Here is an 18,096-nt window from a genome sequence, read left to right as displayed (position 1 = left end):
ACGGTGCTAGTCTGATGACAGCTGGGATGAGTATGTCTAGGCAAGCTGGGAATCACAGCCCTAGTTCCAAGGGTAGACATACCCTAAGAGCCACATAAGAGTGAATGTCAGGTGGTAATAGTTCCTTTCTCTCACTCTCTGGCTGTCTTGTCTGTTTAGATCTGTAAATCCTCTGAGACAAGGACTGTTGCTTACAGGGTGTGTGGACAGCACCTAGCGCAACAAGGCCCTGATTGCAGTTGTGGATCTCTAGATGCTACAATAGTGCAAATAAATAATAATAATACAATAATCAAGTGTCAAATGATCAGGGTTTTACTGTACTCTCATAAGAATGTAAATAAAAACAAGTCACAGATCATCTCTGGTAAAAGCAAAATTAGCTTATTTCTCCAGGTAGGATTTTTGTTGTTCATCTTCTTTTGCTTAGATTTGTCCAATAGACAGTGAGCTTTTCATATGATTTTTTTGTTGTTATTTATTGGGGGGTAGGAGAAGGGAATTGCTTCAACCAGTTTGACCTGATTATTCAGAGACACGCAGGATTCCCTTCGCCTATGAAATTCCAAGGAAATAACCAAACCATTCCAGTTCAACAAGGAAGTTGTAAGTTAGTGGCATTTGTGACATAAGAGAGAGAAAAAGAGCTGTGGAATGACTAATTGTTCTGTGTTTGTTTGTTATTCTTGGTTGACCCGTCTATCATTGACTGGGTGAATCCAACCACATCTTAAACTTTAGCATCAGTTGCTGCTAAATTGCTGCTTTCTGGATAATTGAATGAAGAAATGATTACCAAAAAAAAAAAAAAGTTTGTTTGCTGTTCTCAAAATAAAGTATTGTAGTTGTGAGGTCTAAATGCACCACCAGGAAACTAGAAATGGGTGAGACTACAAAGAAATGTCAGCTTTCATCCAAAAAACGTCCTGTAGTGTGCATGGCCCAGCACAGTATATACTGTATGCACTAAAACCGGCCACAAGGCTGGGGTTTATTTTTAAGATGCTCTCTCTTTCAGGGCTGTCAATCAAGGAACTGGGCCAAAATTTGTTAACACTCAGGAATTGTCATAGCAAATTCCTATTCTTTGACGCACATGGTGGATTCTCACTCTCATATTCTGCGCATTCTGCCATGAACCATGGGTCTGTGAGAAAACCCCCACAATCACCCTGCCAGAAGTTCTGCAAAGAACCACTGAAAATCCAGGTTCACTGATGCTGCAATAATACATATGTTCCAGGAGTTGCTGGTAGTCACAATGGGATAGCACAGGAACTCCATATGTATCATTACGGCACCCTCCATTCTTTTTGCTACATCTATCACATTCTCACTGTGCTCTCCCTTTTCCGAGAATCCAACTTCACTACACCTCAACTGCCTCAGATTTCTCTAGTTGCTTCCCTTCCTCTCGTCTGCCAGAAGTAACACTTCTAACCAACATTAAGAGCTTGAAAAGCAATATATTATTTAAAAAGAGAGAGAGAGAAATCACATCCTGAAGTGAAAATTGATGTAAAGGGCCCAGAAAAGTTCTCAAAGTGCTTTTCCTAAAATAAGAAAAAGGCTGAAAAAAGTGAGCAAGAAAATAAATTTTAAAAAATGAGTTGACTTCAGTTAATGTTGGAAGAACCTCCGACTCTCACTTTAGAACCTGCTGTCCCTTAGTACTCTAGAGCGCCTGGGATTCAGAAAGCAACAAAACAACATCAAGAAATGAGGACTTCCTTTAAGACCATATGCAAAGTCCATTGAAATCAGTGGGAATCTTTCCACCTAGTGCTGCTATTGAGCCAAAATTTCCTGCTACCATAAATGGGCAAAAGTCCACTGAACTTCAGTAGAGCTTTGCCCTATTACACCATACAGAATTTGGTCCTTTGTATTCATTGATGACCACAAAGACCTCATATGGGGAAAAAGGTTGTTTGGAAAAAAATATCTTTTAAAAAAATCTTTCAGTGTGGGAGGAGTTTCCAAACAGAGATTAGATGTAATAAAGTCATAATATATCACCTAGCTCTTATGTAGTGCTGCTCGTCGTTAGACCGTGTTATTGTAATAATAAAAATGAACAATAATAGTTATTAAGTCAGCAATAATTGGAATTTGCCAACGATGTAAAAGCAGTTTCTCTGTTACATAGTTGTTAATCTTCCATAAACTTTTCAAATATCAGCTTATTTGCAGTGCCAAAACTCCCTTATGCCCCAGTCCTGCAAACACTTAAGCACGTGCACAGCTTTCATCTTGTAAATTGCTCTCATTGAAGTCAAACGCCTCACATTAATTTTAAATGTGTCAATAGAACTTAAGCAAATGCTTACAGGCCTTTCTGAAAATATGACATTATTAAAGGTTCTAAGTCACACCTAGAATACTGGGCAGGGTTCTAGAGATGAACATTCTAGAGTACAAGGTTCTCCCATTGCTAATTTCCCTGATGATGGAATGTGCGAATAAACACCTCAGACACAGCAAAGTCCCCTGAGAGAGCCTGGATATGCACAGTGAATGAATGTTTGCAGCACTGATGTTTTGGCCCAGTTCCTGAATTTAAATCAAGTGAGGATTAGAAGCAGATGGAGAACAAAAGGGGGGGGGTAGAAAGATATTTTTGTTCTCTCAGAACAACACCAAACTACCATCATAGTATTCTCCTTCGTCTCCAGCTGCAGGTTGAAAAACAAAAGCAAAAGAAAGGAAGTATACTAGTCAATCCACAGTTGATGCTGTTCTTCTGTAAATACCCCACTTACTCTTTCCCTTTCCCTCTCCACTACTCCTGGAATCTTGAACTTGCTGGATAACAAAGAAGAAAGAAACGAAAGGAGAGAAGAGGGTGTCCAATGACTCAAATGCATGAAAAGAAATTATCCAGAGGAATCATGGGACACAGTACCTTTGTCCAACAGAACTACTGAAACCCAGAGTGACTTGTAATTATTATACTGTAAGTCCCAAGACCATTGAGAGCTATTGGCTGTAACACACATTAAAGTAGTTTATTAATGAAGTCATTGTTATTATTAAAATAATCACTGTAGTTACTGTATAAATTATGTTAGCAATTCTTTACCCTGACTAGCTTATAGTTGATAACTAGGGCCCTACCAAATTCATGATCCATTTTGGTCAATTTCATTGATCATAGGATTTTTAAAATAATAAATGTCATGATCTCAGCTATTTAAATCTGAAATTTCATGGTGTTGTAATTGTAGGGGTCCTGTCCCAAAAAGGAGTTTGGGGGTGGGGGGAGGCTGTGGTATTGCTATCTTTACTTCTGCCGCAGTGCTGCCTTCAGAGCTGGGCAGCTGGAGAGTAGCGGCTGTTGGCTGGGATCCCAGCTATGAAGGCAGAGCCACTGCCAGCAGCAGCACAGAAGTAAGGATGGCATGGTATGGTATTGCCACCCTTACTTCTGCGTTGCTGCTGGCAGGGCGCTGCTTTCAGAGCTGGGCGCCAGGTCAACAGCCACTGCTCTCCAGCCACTCCGCTCTGAAGGCGGCACAGAGGTAAGGGTGGTAATACTGCAATCCCCCCTAAAATAACCTTACGACCCCCTTGCAACTCTCTTTTGGGTCAGGACCCCCAATTTGAGAAATGCTGGTCTCCCCCATGACATCTGTATAGTATAGGGTAAAAGCACACAAAAGGCCAGATTTCACGGAGGGAGACCAGATTTCATGGTCCATGACATGTTTTTCATGGCCATGAATTTGGTAGGGCCCTACTGATAAATTGTTAAAGAATCAACCTGCTCATTTGAATCATATTGAACAGCCGATTTTTGTTACCAGGACTGAATGGAGCTCTGTAAAATATAGCTCTGATACAGAAACAAAGCTAGTTCCTCGACTGGTGTAAATCAGTGCAACTCCATTGACTTCAATGAAGCCTCACTGATTTACACCAGCGGCGAATCCCCCCTAAAATGTCTACTCCCAACGCTTTGATGGAGGATAGTAAGGCTCATGCAGCCATCAAAAAAATTCCCTCCCATTCATCTCAGAATTCCAGTGAGGAGTTGTGCTGGGTAAACAGCTGTCAACATCAGCTTTTTCACTATTTGTCTGAAGTACTACACCTCTAGGCCCACTAGCCTCATCCTAAAAGAAACCCATTAACAGATTTTACAACTGTCTAACAAGTGTAACCTTTCCCCCCTCCCCTAAGAACTTTCTGTGTGGCCTTTCGGAAGGCTGAAGCTTTGCTCTCCAGTCACGCTAAAGCCAGAGTAAAGCAACAAACTCAGATTCAGGCAGGAATACCATAGCAGAAGACAGGAGACATTGACTCAGACTGAATAGATCTGACCAATACGACAGCACCACGAAGCAGCAATGCTGAGACTTGGTAGCATCCCATAAAGCACATCACTTCTCAGATTCAAGGACAAGAAAGAAAGACAGACTTACCTTCTTCATACTCAACCTCTTGCTCTTCTTCTTCAGGGGCCTCTTCTTAAAGGGCAACACACACACACATACAAAAGAAAAGCAAGTGCAAGAAAGCACAAGGAACATTTATTAGAGATGTACAGAAGGAGCTTAGGATGGGAGAAGTGAAATTAGCTCTGTTGTAGGGCAATGAAGTCACGATGAAACAAAGGATAATGTCATCTAGGCATGGCACTTGTTCTGGGGTTCTTTGGTTACTCTTCTGGGGCCAGATTCTGCCTCAACAGGGCTACTCCAGATTTACTCCAGTGTAATCAAAAGCAGTATTTGGCCCATGGGAAAGTGACTTTTCCTCTCTGCTCCTCTGCCTGTCTGATGAAGAAGTTGTGGCAAACTGCGTACTATTGATTCCACCACGCTGCATGTTCAATTTGTAGTGCACGTCCTCAGTTACCCAGTAAGTGCAGATATTGGCATTGGCCAAAATTTACAAAAATAGGAAACTAAAGGTAGGCTCCTAAATCCATATTGAGACACCAAAGGGTGAGATTTTCAAAAGAGCCTTAAAAGCACAGGTCCTGTTGTCTATCTCTTGAAGACTTAGTTCAGAGGAGAACATATGCCTATAATTCTGGATGGCAAGTAAGAGATGGAGTACAGAATTTAGGAGGAAGACCTGGTGAAAACTAGAAGCATATGATTTATTTGACAAAATGTATCTGATTATGTGTGTAAGCAGAGTCTGAATGAGCTCTCCCCTGACATCTTGTGGTGAGCTGGGGAAAAGGATTTCAGGAGTTGATCTCGTTTGCATGGGCACAGCCACCTTGCCTATGTACTCAGCATGATGGCATTGCTTGCCCAAATGAACACTTGTGGCTGGTGCTGGATCCCCAGTCTCCTTGTTATCGGGGCAGGAGTAATATAGGGTTGTTATCCTTGTTGTCTGAATCGAGGGCAGAAGAACTGTACCTGACATACCCCTATGGAGGGACTCACCCTCAACTGAACAGCACTCGCTAGGCAGGGGACATAGGTTCCAAAGCCCAATGAGTTGAGAGAAGGTGGGTACAGGTATTTGTACCTGGTGGTGTAGACCACTTTTAAGGGTCCTAGATGCCATTTGTCCCTTCCTCTCTCCACATATAATAAAAGAGCTAATTTAGACTCAATTGAGAGTCTTGTTACACATTGCAGAGCTGAAATCACTGATATCTAGGTCTAAGTATTAGACCTACTTTGGGACAGTGTCTCTGGTGCAAGAGACTGCCCAGTGTGCATCAGCAGTGAGCCCTCCCCCCCCCCACTAACAGCTGAGATCACTGAGAGCTGAAATCACTGACAACCACGTTAAGTGGTGAGCCCTGAAGACATCTTGGCGAGTGACCAGCCAAGCGGCTGGTGGAGAGGTGCGGCCAGCAAGGCGACTGGCGGAGAGGGCCAGAGCAGAGCCCCCCAGCGAGGTGTGAGAAGTGGCTAGCGGGGCAGCGAGCGAGTGGCCGAGCAGCGGAGCGTGTAAGGTGCCTCCTTAACCCTCATCCCCCTTCCACCCAGGGTGGGAGGTGAACTCTGCAGATGAACCTCTGGACTCTGGGGCTGCACTGACCAAGGACAGCAACTGTGAGTGGGGTGCAGAGAAGGGACGGGCACATTAAAGGGACTTTTGTGTTGCTGGACTTAAGAACCTGAGGAGAAAAAGACACTGCCCAACTTACTTGGGAGTGGGTCTTTTGCTCAAGGTTTATGTTTATGAACCTAGTTGCGGTGTTTTCCCAAATTAATGCTGAGTTACTGCCCTCCTTTTATTAAAAGTTTTTGCTACACTCAGACTGTGCTTGCAAGAGGGGAACTATTGCCTCTGAGAGGTGCCCAGAGGGTGGTGTGTAATTGTCGAGCTGGTTTTGCATTGTATTGTTGAAAAGGAATCCCTAGATATTGAACCCAGTCTTTGTTGCTACCAACTCTGACTGGCAGAAGGGTTACATGTGTTTGCAAATTGTCTGCAAGGAGCTTACCATTTTCTTGAATGCATTCATTTTTCTAAATTGTTTGTAGAATAATTCCAGGTATGCAGAGTTTTTATCTTAAGTATTCATAATTCAGACTGAGAGCATTAATACTGCATGCTGGAAATTCATGTTGTGTTGATTAGTTTTGATAGGCCATATAATATAATAAATTATATTTTATATATTAATAATAATAATAATAATAATAAATAATATTATTTCTGTTCCTTCTTAGAATCAGGTTTCTAGTGCTAACCCTCACATTTGTGAATTCAAAATTTGCTTTCCACAAACATACCCTCATATGCAATTTTATTTTAAGTGAATTATTTAGCGAATGGGGAGGGGGTTTTTGTTTTTTGGATTTTTCTTCTACTTCCACTTCCAATGAAAATCTAAAAAACATCCAGATTTTAAGCTGCTTGGAATCCATCAGGGTATGACTGACAGGTATAATCAAAATCACCTGTGTCATTTAGGCTATCATCTGTGCTTGCCAGACTCTCGACCAAATTTCATGGGACCATACTCATTACAGAGGAGAACAACTAGAAGTATCATAAAAGATGTCAAGGAAAGAGTTTAAGGGAGAACCATCTCCCAAGCAACTGGAATTCAGTGAAGACCCAGAAGGTTCTACCTTGCTGTGGGATGGTGTTATTTCAGTGAGAAGAAAACTAGTAATCCCATACGTGGAGGTTTGAACAAAGACAAGAAAAGCACATGACTCCATATTCTAGATGTTGCCTCCTCAGAATCTCTCTCAACCATGCAATCCGAGCCTATTTTACAAAGAAAGGAGAACACCAGACTCAACAGACAACAGCATTTTGCCATGCGCTTTTTACACAGAAGATTGTTTTCCTATTGTTAGCTGAAACTATTTCCAAACCAATTCTGCACCTCTCTCCAGTTAATCCCCAAATCTGGAAAAAAAACCTATTAGAATGATGTGGGTGTTGCATTACTGACATTTTCTTTAATGTCGCCTTCCAGACCCCCCAACTGTGCAGTTCCATACTGAGAATTACAGATTAGGTACATTAGGTACTGAAATCATGAATTTGGACCCTAACAAATAATCTAACATATTTTGTGAAATTGGGTGACTTTATTCTTTATTTATTCATTCTTTTCACTTTGGTAGAATACTGTATAGTCACTTTTATCTACTCATCTAGACATCCTTCTAAATCTTCATCCATTATTTCTTCTCTTTCTGTGACTACAATCTCCCACAACCATGTGTGAGAACGCTCTTCAAGAAACACTATAGAATTATAGATGGATCAACCTGTACTTTGAATTACAATTTTGGCAAATACCACTCTATAATCTGAAGGATTATCAACAAGCTTTGCAGAAAAATAAGTACTTCTGAGAACAAAATTTTAATCTCCTTGTCTCTCTCAAAGATCACAAAAGCATCCATGGGTCTTTCAAGCATTTTCCAACATCACTTAAAGAACTGCCCAACACGCTAATTTTTTCATTCTAGAACACAGAACACTCCTGATAATTTGATCTAGAACCCAAAGCTGCTTCAGTAGCTCTAGCTAAAATCAAAAGCCTACATTTTCAAGTGTCTATGGATCTTCAGTGCTGCAATTTTTGGATGCCCAACATAAGACACCTTAAAGGGGCTTGATTTTCAGAAAATGCTGAGCATCCACTCTCTGAAAATCAGGCCATTTTGAGCTGTCTCAAGGTGAGCAGCCAAAACTTGATGTCACACTTGAAAATTTAGGCCAGAAGTTTCAGTATAGAACCTGTAACACTCTTTTCATATTGCCTGAAACCACAATACTTGGCAAACACAACCCTTTTCTCAATGTTCATCCAAAACTCTTCAAAAGAGAGGTCATTTCTCCTCCCACATTACTTTCTTGGGCCTCATCTTGGGCAACCTTAACATTTTTTAATACTGTTTTCCCAGCACTGAAATGGCTTGTCTTCACTACCAGGGTAAGTCAACCTAAGTCACACTACTCAAGCTATGTGAATAAAGTAGCTGGAGTCAATGTAGCTTAAGTCGACTTACCCCAGTGTCTTCACTGTGCTGAGTCAATGCGAGATGCTCTCCAGTCGACTTCCCTTACTCTTCTCGGAGAGCTGGCGTACCAAGGTCAACTGGAGAGCACTCTGCCATTGATTTAGCGGGTCTTCACTTCACCCACTAAATCGATCCCTGTTGCATCGATTGCAGCAGCATTGATCTCCCTGTAGTGGAGACCAGCCCAAAGCGTAAGGGAGTGAGATTCTTTAAGTGGGTCACATACCTTCTTCGTGAACTTCTGTAAGTGTCATGGAGCAGGCAGTGATGGGAAACAGAGAAATAGAGAAAACAGAATACATATGTAAACACTTTGGAGCCTGAGAAAGCCATCAAGGAATGGGTGAAGGAAAATAAGAATATTGATGCAAAAAAGTGAGAAACACGGAAACAAAGGTGTCTGGAGAGGCTGCTGGGAATTAAAGATGCTGTAAAGTTAAAGTAGCAGCAAGCATGGAGATTAAAGGAGAAAACTGCTGTAAGTGATCATTTGTGGTTAATATTTGTTTCTTATGTTCTCTCTCTTCTACCAACCCAGGATTCCTGGTCTCTCTCACACACACACACACACACACACACACGCACTTTGGAACTACAATGAGGAATTCAGAAGTCGTGTCACATACCTGGCTCATGAACTTCATCAGGTGAGAAGTGTCATGGAACAAGATGCAACGGAGAACAAGAGAATGAGAACAAGAAACATGTTATTAGAAGCATCTTAAGCTCTTTCAAGCCAAGGGAGGTGAGGGGAGAGTGTTTAGGAAGTAGATCATAGGTAAATAACATTAGTAACATTTAAAAGGCAAATAAATTGGAAGACAGGGTTGTGAAAGGATTTTGTCAGGTGAAATAGACATGCAGCTTCATGGTAAGAAATGTAAAGCTTGCAAAACCTATAAAGAGGAACTGACCACCATGATTTATAAAGGTTTCTCCTATTTTTAAAGCTACACATGAGCATAGAACTTAAAGTGATCTCAAAGAAATATTGGGTCTGTCATTTTCCAAGAGTGGAATTTCGTTCATTTGCATTATAACATTATAGGGCTTGAAAACCTGCTTACATATAATGGTCCATCACTAATAATCAATTAACATCAGAAATCTCTCTGTATTTTTTCCCTGATCTACAACTCATGCCACTTTATGCCTTGAATACAGTTTTGGAAGGACATCTATCCGCATTCTTGTTGCTATTCACATCCATTTGCAGTTTTGATTTATAAACATGTCATTTAATAAGAGGAAAACCTTGCTCACGGGTCTGCGTGGTGAATTTCAGACTAGCTAAGATATGAATTTCAGTATTCTACTTTCCAAGTATGCAAAAGGGTTGACCCTGTACATCCGAGAGCAAGATTTTGCCTTTTAAATGTGGTTATCTTGCAAGCATTCCAGACAATATTGCTAATCATGCATAACTGTAATGCAAAGATCCAACAGTACTTAGATTCCCTTTATACAATCAATGGGCCAAAAAGGGCTGTACTGAACTGGAGAGTGCCTATTTGCAACATTGCCCTCTATTGGATGGAAACAGAACTGCTCCACTTTGTATGATGGAATCTATACTCTTCATTAGGCTTGGAAGGATTCGTTTTTTATTGGTAAATGTCGATAAAGGTTGATTTCGCCATACACACACAAAACTGATGGAAAAAATATTTCCACCAATAATTGAAAATTACAGATAGGTAAGAAAAATGCTGCTGGAGAACTATTAGAGTTTGATTTAGGGGTATTTATTGTGTATATTTTGATATGTGATGTGTTTTAACAGTTATAAAGCTTTAACATTTTGAATCTCAACTTCTACCATCATTAAATAATTATTGTCTGACTTTCACATTGATTGAATCCCACATAATTTCCTACAACTGTGAAAATTTAAATCGATAAAAATAAAAAAGCCTAACACCCATAATTTTGCACAAATGTGAACATTTAAATCGATAAAAATCTTTTAAAATGCTTTAAAATAAACATCGATATCTTCTGAAAGATGATCCTTTACTCTCACAGATCTTGGGAGACAGACCTGTCCTCGCTTACAGACAACCCCCCCAACCTAAAGCAAATACTCACCAGCAACCACACATCACTGAACAAAACCACTAACCCAGGAACCTATCCTTGTAACAAACCCCGATGCCAACTCTGTCCACATATCTATTCAAGTGACATCATCATAGGACCTAATCACATCAGCCATACCATCAGGGGCTCGTTCACCTGCACATCTACCAATGTGATATATGCCATCATGTGCCAGCAATGCCCCTCTGCCATGTACATTGGCCAAACCGGACAGTCTCTACGCAAAAGAATTAATGGACACAAATCTGACATCAGGAATCAAAATACTCAAAAACCAGTGGGAGAACACTTTAACCTGTCTGGTCATTCAGTGACAGACCGGCGGGTGGCTATATTACAACAGAAAAACTTCAAAAACAGACTCCAAAGAGAGACTGCAGAGCTAGAATTGATATGCAAACTAGACACAATCAACTCCGGTTTGAATAAGGACTGGGAATGGCTGAGCCATTACAAACGTTGACTCTATCTCCCCTTGTAAGTACTCTCACACTTCTTATCACACTGTCTGTACTCGGCTAGCTTGATTATCACTTCAAAAGGTTTTTTTTTTTTTTCTCTTAATTAATTGGCCTCTCAGAGTTGGTAAGACAACTCCCACCTGTTTATGCTCTCTGTATGTGTGTATATATATCTCCTCATTATATGTTCCATTCTATATGCATCCGAAGAAGTGGGCTGTAGTCCACGAAAGCTTATGCTCTAATAAATTTGTTAGTCTCTAAGGTGCCACAAGTACTCCTGTTCTTCTTTTTAGTGAAATCGACGGTTACTGACATTTAATGATATAATTGAATTCTGCCAAGTCTACCCTTAATACAGTAGAAGCTTAGTTTTATGAACATCTGTCTTATAAACAATTGGTTACATGAACCATCTTTCTGCAGCCAACATCATTTTTCTTCCACCAAATGTCACGTCAGTCCTTCTGCCAGCATCCAAGCAGCTGTACAGGTTTGGAAAGACAGAGATTTGGTGACAAAGAAGAGATGCAGTTCTCACAAAGAAATTCAGGAACTCTGTATACATTTGTTACTATTCATTAAGAACACTATTATTGAATGTTTAACACATTAATTTATGCACCATACCTACAGTGATTCTGAGATGTTCAGTTTTATGAACTTTCCAATGTTATGAACTCAATCCCCCTTTAGTTCATAAAAGAGAGGTTCAAAAATAGATAGAGGATTTTCTCCATTAGCTCAAGGAGAAGGGGCTTGCATTTGTGCTTCTGTAGTATGAGGATCTGAGTTCTATCCCTGCTCTCAGAGCAAAGCCCCGGTGTACAACAAAGATGCAATCCTAAATGGATGTTAAAATGGTTCATATTTTTCCTAAAATGTGTTATTCTTACATCCAGATATTAGGATTAAATATCATCATTTGTTATTTTCTAGAGAAATGGTTATGGAAAAACAGTTAGAAGTAGAGAAAAAACTATCATTAATATCTATTGTTATCTCCTGTTCCCTTGCACCACCTTTGATTTCCTGTGCACATTAACCCTTGAGACTGAAACAGAGGAATTCAGAAGTCACATCACATACCTGGCTCATGCACTTCATTAGGTAGGAAGTGTCAGGGGAAAAAGATGCAAAGGAAGACACAGAATTAGAAACAAGACACAGAGGACGGCAATAACCTTAAATTTTTTCAAGCCAAGCTTGGGTGTAATCTATGAATAGGTTGCAAGGAAAGAAAACTAAGGACATTAATGAGAGAACAAATGGCATACACAGGTGTAATGGGAAGAGAGGGGGATGGGAGAAAAAGGAGAAGGAGCATGCAGATGAAAGATAAAAAAAGTGTAAATCTTCCAAAATACATAAATATTGTGTGAATTAAGTACTGCTGGCTCCCATTTGTTTACAGAGAACCATATTTATTACATCAACACAGTTTTATAAGTGTGAACAGAATAGAGACATCATGTTTCTATTGTGTGCTTGTGGCCACTCCTTTCTTCCAGCACTCCAAAGAATGGATCCTCATGCACAGGCTCTACCCTGTACTTATATAAAGAGCAGAGCACGGAGGGCTTAATCTATGCTTTACAAAGCTATGCACCAGAACAGACTTGTAGCTTGCTTCTCAGCTCTCTATGAGCTAAGATCAAGTGTACATCTTACACAACTGGAGTATGCTTTGGTGCAGCAGGGGAAGTGTATGCATTAGTGTGCTAGAAAAACACTGTCCAAATGTATTGGGCCAAATCCTGCCCTCAGATAGAACGTGAGCCCATATCCTGAGTTGGTATCAATAAGTGGATCCACAAATGGAGCTACACTGATTTAACCAGCTGAGGAGCTGGCCCAGCATATTAAAATGTATAACCCTTTTCATGCAGTGATTATCATTATCACTGGTCAATCAACAGAAACAGAGTTACAGAAGAAAGATTGAAAGCCAACATCTTTTAAGTGATAACGTAACAGAATTGTGTCCCATTCCCTTCCACCACCTTTGAATTCTTGCACACACTAACGCAGGATGGAAAGAGGAATTCAGAAGTCATGTCACATACCTGGTTCATGAACTTCATCAGGTGGAAAGTGTCAGGGAACAAGATCGATGCGACAGAAAACAAGAGAATTAGAACAAGCAACACATGATTATAACAACCTCAAACCTTTCAAGCCAAGGAGGGGAATATGAATTGGTTATAGGGAAAGAAAATTAATACCATTAAAAGAAAGAGAAAGGGTGAAAAATGGAAAAATACAGGATGTGATGGAATGAAGCCAGGTAAATGGAGCATGCAGGTGCCTGGTAAGAAATATAAATCCTTCATAATATGTAAAAAAAAAAAAAAAAGTGTAAATCAAGTGGTGCTGATCCACATGGCTTACTAGGGTGTTTATACTTATTTTAAACATGGCCATGAACATAAATTTACAAATCTGATGGGAATATACGTACTGTGTTACTATTCATATCTAGAATGTAGGTTTACAAATGTCTCACTATGTTTTGGTCCCAAATCTCAGTTCCATCATTTTGCTCTCCCTTCATGCACCTACCTATCTTGTAAATATCATGTACAATCCTAGTATACATGTGTCACTGTTATGCAAAAGTTTACTTAGATCCACTTTGTAAGATCTACATTCTGCTGTGTAGCGTAGCTACATACATTTGGTTATATATGCTACAACAGCTTTGCAAAGTTATGCTTTAAAAAGAAAATACCTTCTGTTTACAGTCTGCAAAGTTACATAATTTTGATATTTAGTAGCCCGCTTCACAGCTGGACTAAAACCTTACAGAGGAATGCTTAGGTAGGCAATAGAATGCATTATACAAACACATTTGGCTAAATGTTATCCCCGAGATGCTCCAATGTGGCACATACCAAGTACCTAATCCTGCATTTTTTGTCCACCCAATTCTCTCATTGAAGTCAATGGGAGATTTAAGCATCCAAAGAAGGGAGGGTTGGGCTATCAAATGGGAGAGACATACACACATAACCAAGGGCCCAATACGCCTACTGAACCTGCTTCCTTTCTCACTCCAGTGTACAACAGGAGAAATGCCAGAGAAATCAGTGGAGCTACACCAGTGGAAAACTGGGAAATGGGAAAGATCGGACCCTGTAGCGTTATGACAAATGGAGGTTTTCAAAGCATTTACATGTTCCCCCAAGCTTAGTGCCTTTTTACATGCAGTGATCATTGCTCATATATTAATGTACAGATGGAACATTTTAAATGCAAATGATGCTGTGTGAGTAATAATTTGTCACAAATGGAACATTTTCTTGTCTCCATCCACCTTCTTAAGAATTCCTGTGCATTCTAGCACTGCTGAGGGAAAGAGAGAAATTGAGAAGTTGTTTCACATACCTTCCTCATGAACTTCTTCAGATCGAAGCATCACGGAATGAGAGGCAATGACAAAAAGAAAATTAGAAAAAGAAACACCTGATTAAGACAGCCTCGAACTCTGTTAAATTAATGTGGAGGGTGCAAGAAAAGAGGAACTTAGATGCTATGACATGGGAGAGAGAATTAATAAAATTGATATGAATTGGCAGAGCAAGCTAAAGGTGAGCTGAAAAGATACTGGGGTGTGAAAACATGGCTAGGTGAAAAAAACAACTACATTGGTATAGATATTATTATGAGATTAGAATTGGTTGAGATTTTACCAAATTGGATTTTTGATGAAATTTTGGCCAAATGAAAACGGGATTGTACAATGTTTTTTACGATTTTTTCCCTACATTTCTCAACTGGCTAAAAATTGGATCAATATTTTTTAAATTTTGAATTTTCAAGGACATTTAACCTCAAAATTTTGACCAAAAAAAAGTGGGGAAAAGATTGCCAACAAATTCTTGAAATTTCTAAATTTCAGAAAATTTCAACCAAGTCTAATAATTATGGAATGTTAACAATTAATTTTACTCCTGTTCCATTTGGTGTGATCCAAACTTCTGGTGAGGCAAATAGGACTTTTGGATCTGCAAGGATGTCACAGTTGGGACTTGATCCAAAGCCTCTGGGATTAGGGCTGATTGATATGTTCCTTCAAAAAAAATTTTTGACAGAAAGTTTTTTTTCCTCCCCAAATGAAAATTGTTGTAAAGAGTGTCTGCTTTCCACAGAAAAAAATTATTTTTAATTGAAAACAAATGCCTGAAACCCAAAATACTTTGATTTAGATATCCTGGCAGGATGCCTCATGGCATTTGTAGTTTATTTTCCTCATGTCCTCATTCTCCTCTATGGCGTGGACTCCCCAGCTGGACTACATCTCCCATGATGCACAACAGCCAGGGATTCCCAGGATACAACTGCCTACCTTCACCATGAGTGGAGACTGTGATGTAGCATAGGATATTTAGTCCAATCAGGGAGCCCAGTCTATACAGGAGAATGAAGCACTCAAACAACAACTCCCATGAGTCACTACAATCGTATTTCCAAATTGAAATATTTTAGTTTTTCAATGAAAAAAACCTGGGTTTTGGACATTTTAATTTTTCACCAAAAATGTCAAACTTTAGATGAAAAATTTTTTTTGCTGTTGTTTTCATCATTATTTTTCACAGAAATAAACCCCATTTTCTGATCAGCTGTACCATTAACATCCATGGGAATCTTTCCATTGATGTCAATAGGCTATGTGCCAAGCCCTTGGACACTTAGTGTTAATGTTTCTTTCTCTATTGTCCTTTCTCTTCTGCCATCTGAGGATTCCTTCACACAAAATCCTCTTCCAAATTTGAAGAGAAAGAAATCAGAAGTCACATCACATACCTTCCTACTGAACTTCTTCAGAACAAAAGGCAACAGAACAAAACCAAAAAAAAGGCAATAGCATATGGGAAAATAAAACAGAAAAATCCATTAGACCCTTGAAGTCTTGCAAGCTAAGACTTGGGAGGGAAAGGGTTTAGAGAAAGAGGTTATATGAAAGGAAATGAAACATCTCGGAAGAGGGCAAAACAAAGGTCAAGCAAAGGTATGAATTGGGAAACCAAAAAATAGTTAGAGGAAGCATGCTTAGAGCACAGGACCGTGCAGATTAAAGAGGGGGAAAATCAATTTCATATTAATATTTAATTCTGAAATCAAAAAAGAAGGAGAAAGTTAGGTGAGAAAGGAGAAAGGTACAAAGGTGACAAGGAAGAATCTTTTTTACTGGGCATACTTGCCTGTATTATTAACACCCTCATCTCTCTCTTTGCATGTTTGACAAGAAGTGAATAAACATGGAGTATGAATGGCACCTTCACCCACATCAGTTCATGCTTATGGTTTTCTGCTGGCTGCTTCTCCAGTACAAGGATGGTGCTGCCACTCAGGACAGGTCAGGCAGCAGAATATTAGAGGCAGCAAGACATTTGAATTGCTCCAAGTTTTCGAAGGTGTCTGCATTAGACTCATTTGTGGAAAAATCTCTTACCACTGCTACTGTTTCAGCTCCATCCATGTGAAATGGATGATATCCACTATGTCACAAAGGAGGCCTTGTACTTTCTTATGGGTCTACAGCTGCATCTATAGAATGTTGCTCTAAAGACGGCAAAAGCATGAGACAAGGTTCCATCCAGCTAACAATGTTGGGAGTGCTAGTGCAGGCAGCGCTCCAGGTGGCTGCTGGTGTAACTAGAACCGTGATGTCTAGTGCTGCTGTGGGCAAATCTATACAATGCAGCCCTTAAAATGCTAGCACTTGGTCTACATTTGCAACCTCCACTGTCACTATCCCTGATGGAAATGAACTGGTTGTAGCAACAGTGGGGAAATTGTGCCTAATGTGCACAAAACCTCTGAGAGTGATTATGGCACAGAAGGAAGGACAAGACATACCTCAGAAAACCCTTGGCACCAAAAGCCTTTGAGCTAGAGTTGGTGTCATAACCTTGCTGAACAAATATCTCCATCTCCCAAAAGGGGTTTTCTGCCTACCTTTACCAGAGAAAGCTAAAGAACTGGGGTCAAATCCTAAGAGCACCTGCAAGTCCAATTGACTTCAGCACTCCTCAGAATTTGGCCCTCAGTTCTGTCCCAGGAGGTTTTTAACATCTAAATAGAGTGTAAAATAATTTCACTTAATTGGCAGGGAAATGGCTAGTAGGCACTTTCCTTGCATTCAAATGTCTTTGGAAGAAAATAAACAAGCCAGTTTTGAAACACAGCTGCCTAACTTGAAGGCTGGCTACGTGCAGGCAATATGCAGAATGGCTCTAGCCAATGTCTGAGCAGTGACAATAGGACTATGTCTCTGAAATCTTCCTCTCCCCGCCATAGGAGAAAATCTTACCAGTGAAATTGCTCTGTGAAAACATGGGGAAGCGAGCCTTGCACACTCCATCTTTTTTCAAATCTCCTATATTTCTAGAGTAGTTTGTCAAATCATTGGCTGGCTAAAGGTGACCTGAAAAAAACCTTATTCTTGCCAAGCTCTAAGTTTCAGCTTTTGTGTTCCTCTTAGCAACAGCTGCTGATGTCCTTCACATTGATGCAGGACCAAAAACATTTTGAATTTCAAAATTTCAATGAAATATCCTGTTGAAATTTTGAACTTCAGCGAAAAGAGCAAATTTAGCTGAAATTTTTATGATTTATATATATATATTGCTAGCTGCACCTGAGGCCTGAAAGAACACAAGAATCTGCAGCACTTGCTTTCCTTACATCACTTTATGTGATGTTGAGGTGATCAGCTCATTTAGGGGAAAGCACAGAATCTCATATTGTGAGTTGATTTTAGCAGATAGGTAAAGGAGGAAAACATTTTTCAGCTATTTTTTTCCCCCAAAATATTTGTTATATTGTTGAAGTCAATTGCAGGTTTGCCTGAGTAAGAACTGCAGTAGTTGGTCCAGGATACGCAATATTTTAATAGAGGAGGCTCCATATGCAAATCCCAAATTTGAACAGCCCTGAACTTATTCGCGATTAATTTTTTTAATCGCTTGACAGCCCTAACAACAAGTAACTGGCTTCATCTGCAGCAAGGGAGATTTAGATTAGATTCTAGAAAAAATCTTTCCAACTATAAAGATAGTTGA

At 39.8% G+C, this 18,096-nt stretch overlaps 1 protein-coding gene across 10 annotated transcripts in view; it reads right to left on the bottom strand.

Moving 5' to 3' along the window:
* Positions 1-18,096, bottom strand: part of TNNT3 (troponin T3, fast skeletal type) — a 45,567-nt gene that overhangs the window by 16,538 nt on the left and 10,933 nt on the right. For 2 of the 10 annotated variants that reach the window (XM_054024902.1, XM_054024901.1), the window contains exons 5-8: positions 14,417-14,431; positions 9,095-9,106; positions 8,695-8,709; positions 4,425-4,469 (exon numbers count right to left, since the gene is read on the bottom strand). In XM_054024902.1, the coding sequence (XP_053880877.1) occupies positions 4,425-4,469; positions 8,695-8,709; positions 9,095-9,106; positions 14,417-14,431 (87 nt within the window). Of the gene's footprint in view, positions 1-4,424; positions 4,470-8,694; positions 8,710-9,094; positions 9,107-13,095; positions 13,108-14,416; positions 14,432-18,096 lie in introns of all 10 variants that reach the window. The other 8 variants (XM_054024903.1, XM_054024904.1, XM_054024905.1 and 5 more) reach the window with 8 other exon arrangements.

This window comes from Malaclemys terrapin, chromosome 4 (genome assembly GCF_027887155.1).
Source record: "Malaclemys terrapin pileata isolate rMalTer1 chromosome 4, rMalTer1.hap1, whole genome shotgun sequence".
NCBI lineage: Eukaryota > Metazoa > Chordata > Testudines > Emydidae > Malaclemys > Malaclemys terrapin.
The sequence above is the reverse complement of the archived record's forward strand: the minus strand, read 5'-3'. Positions and strand labels throughout refer to the sequence as shown.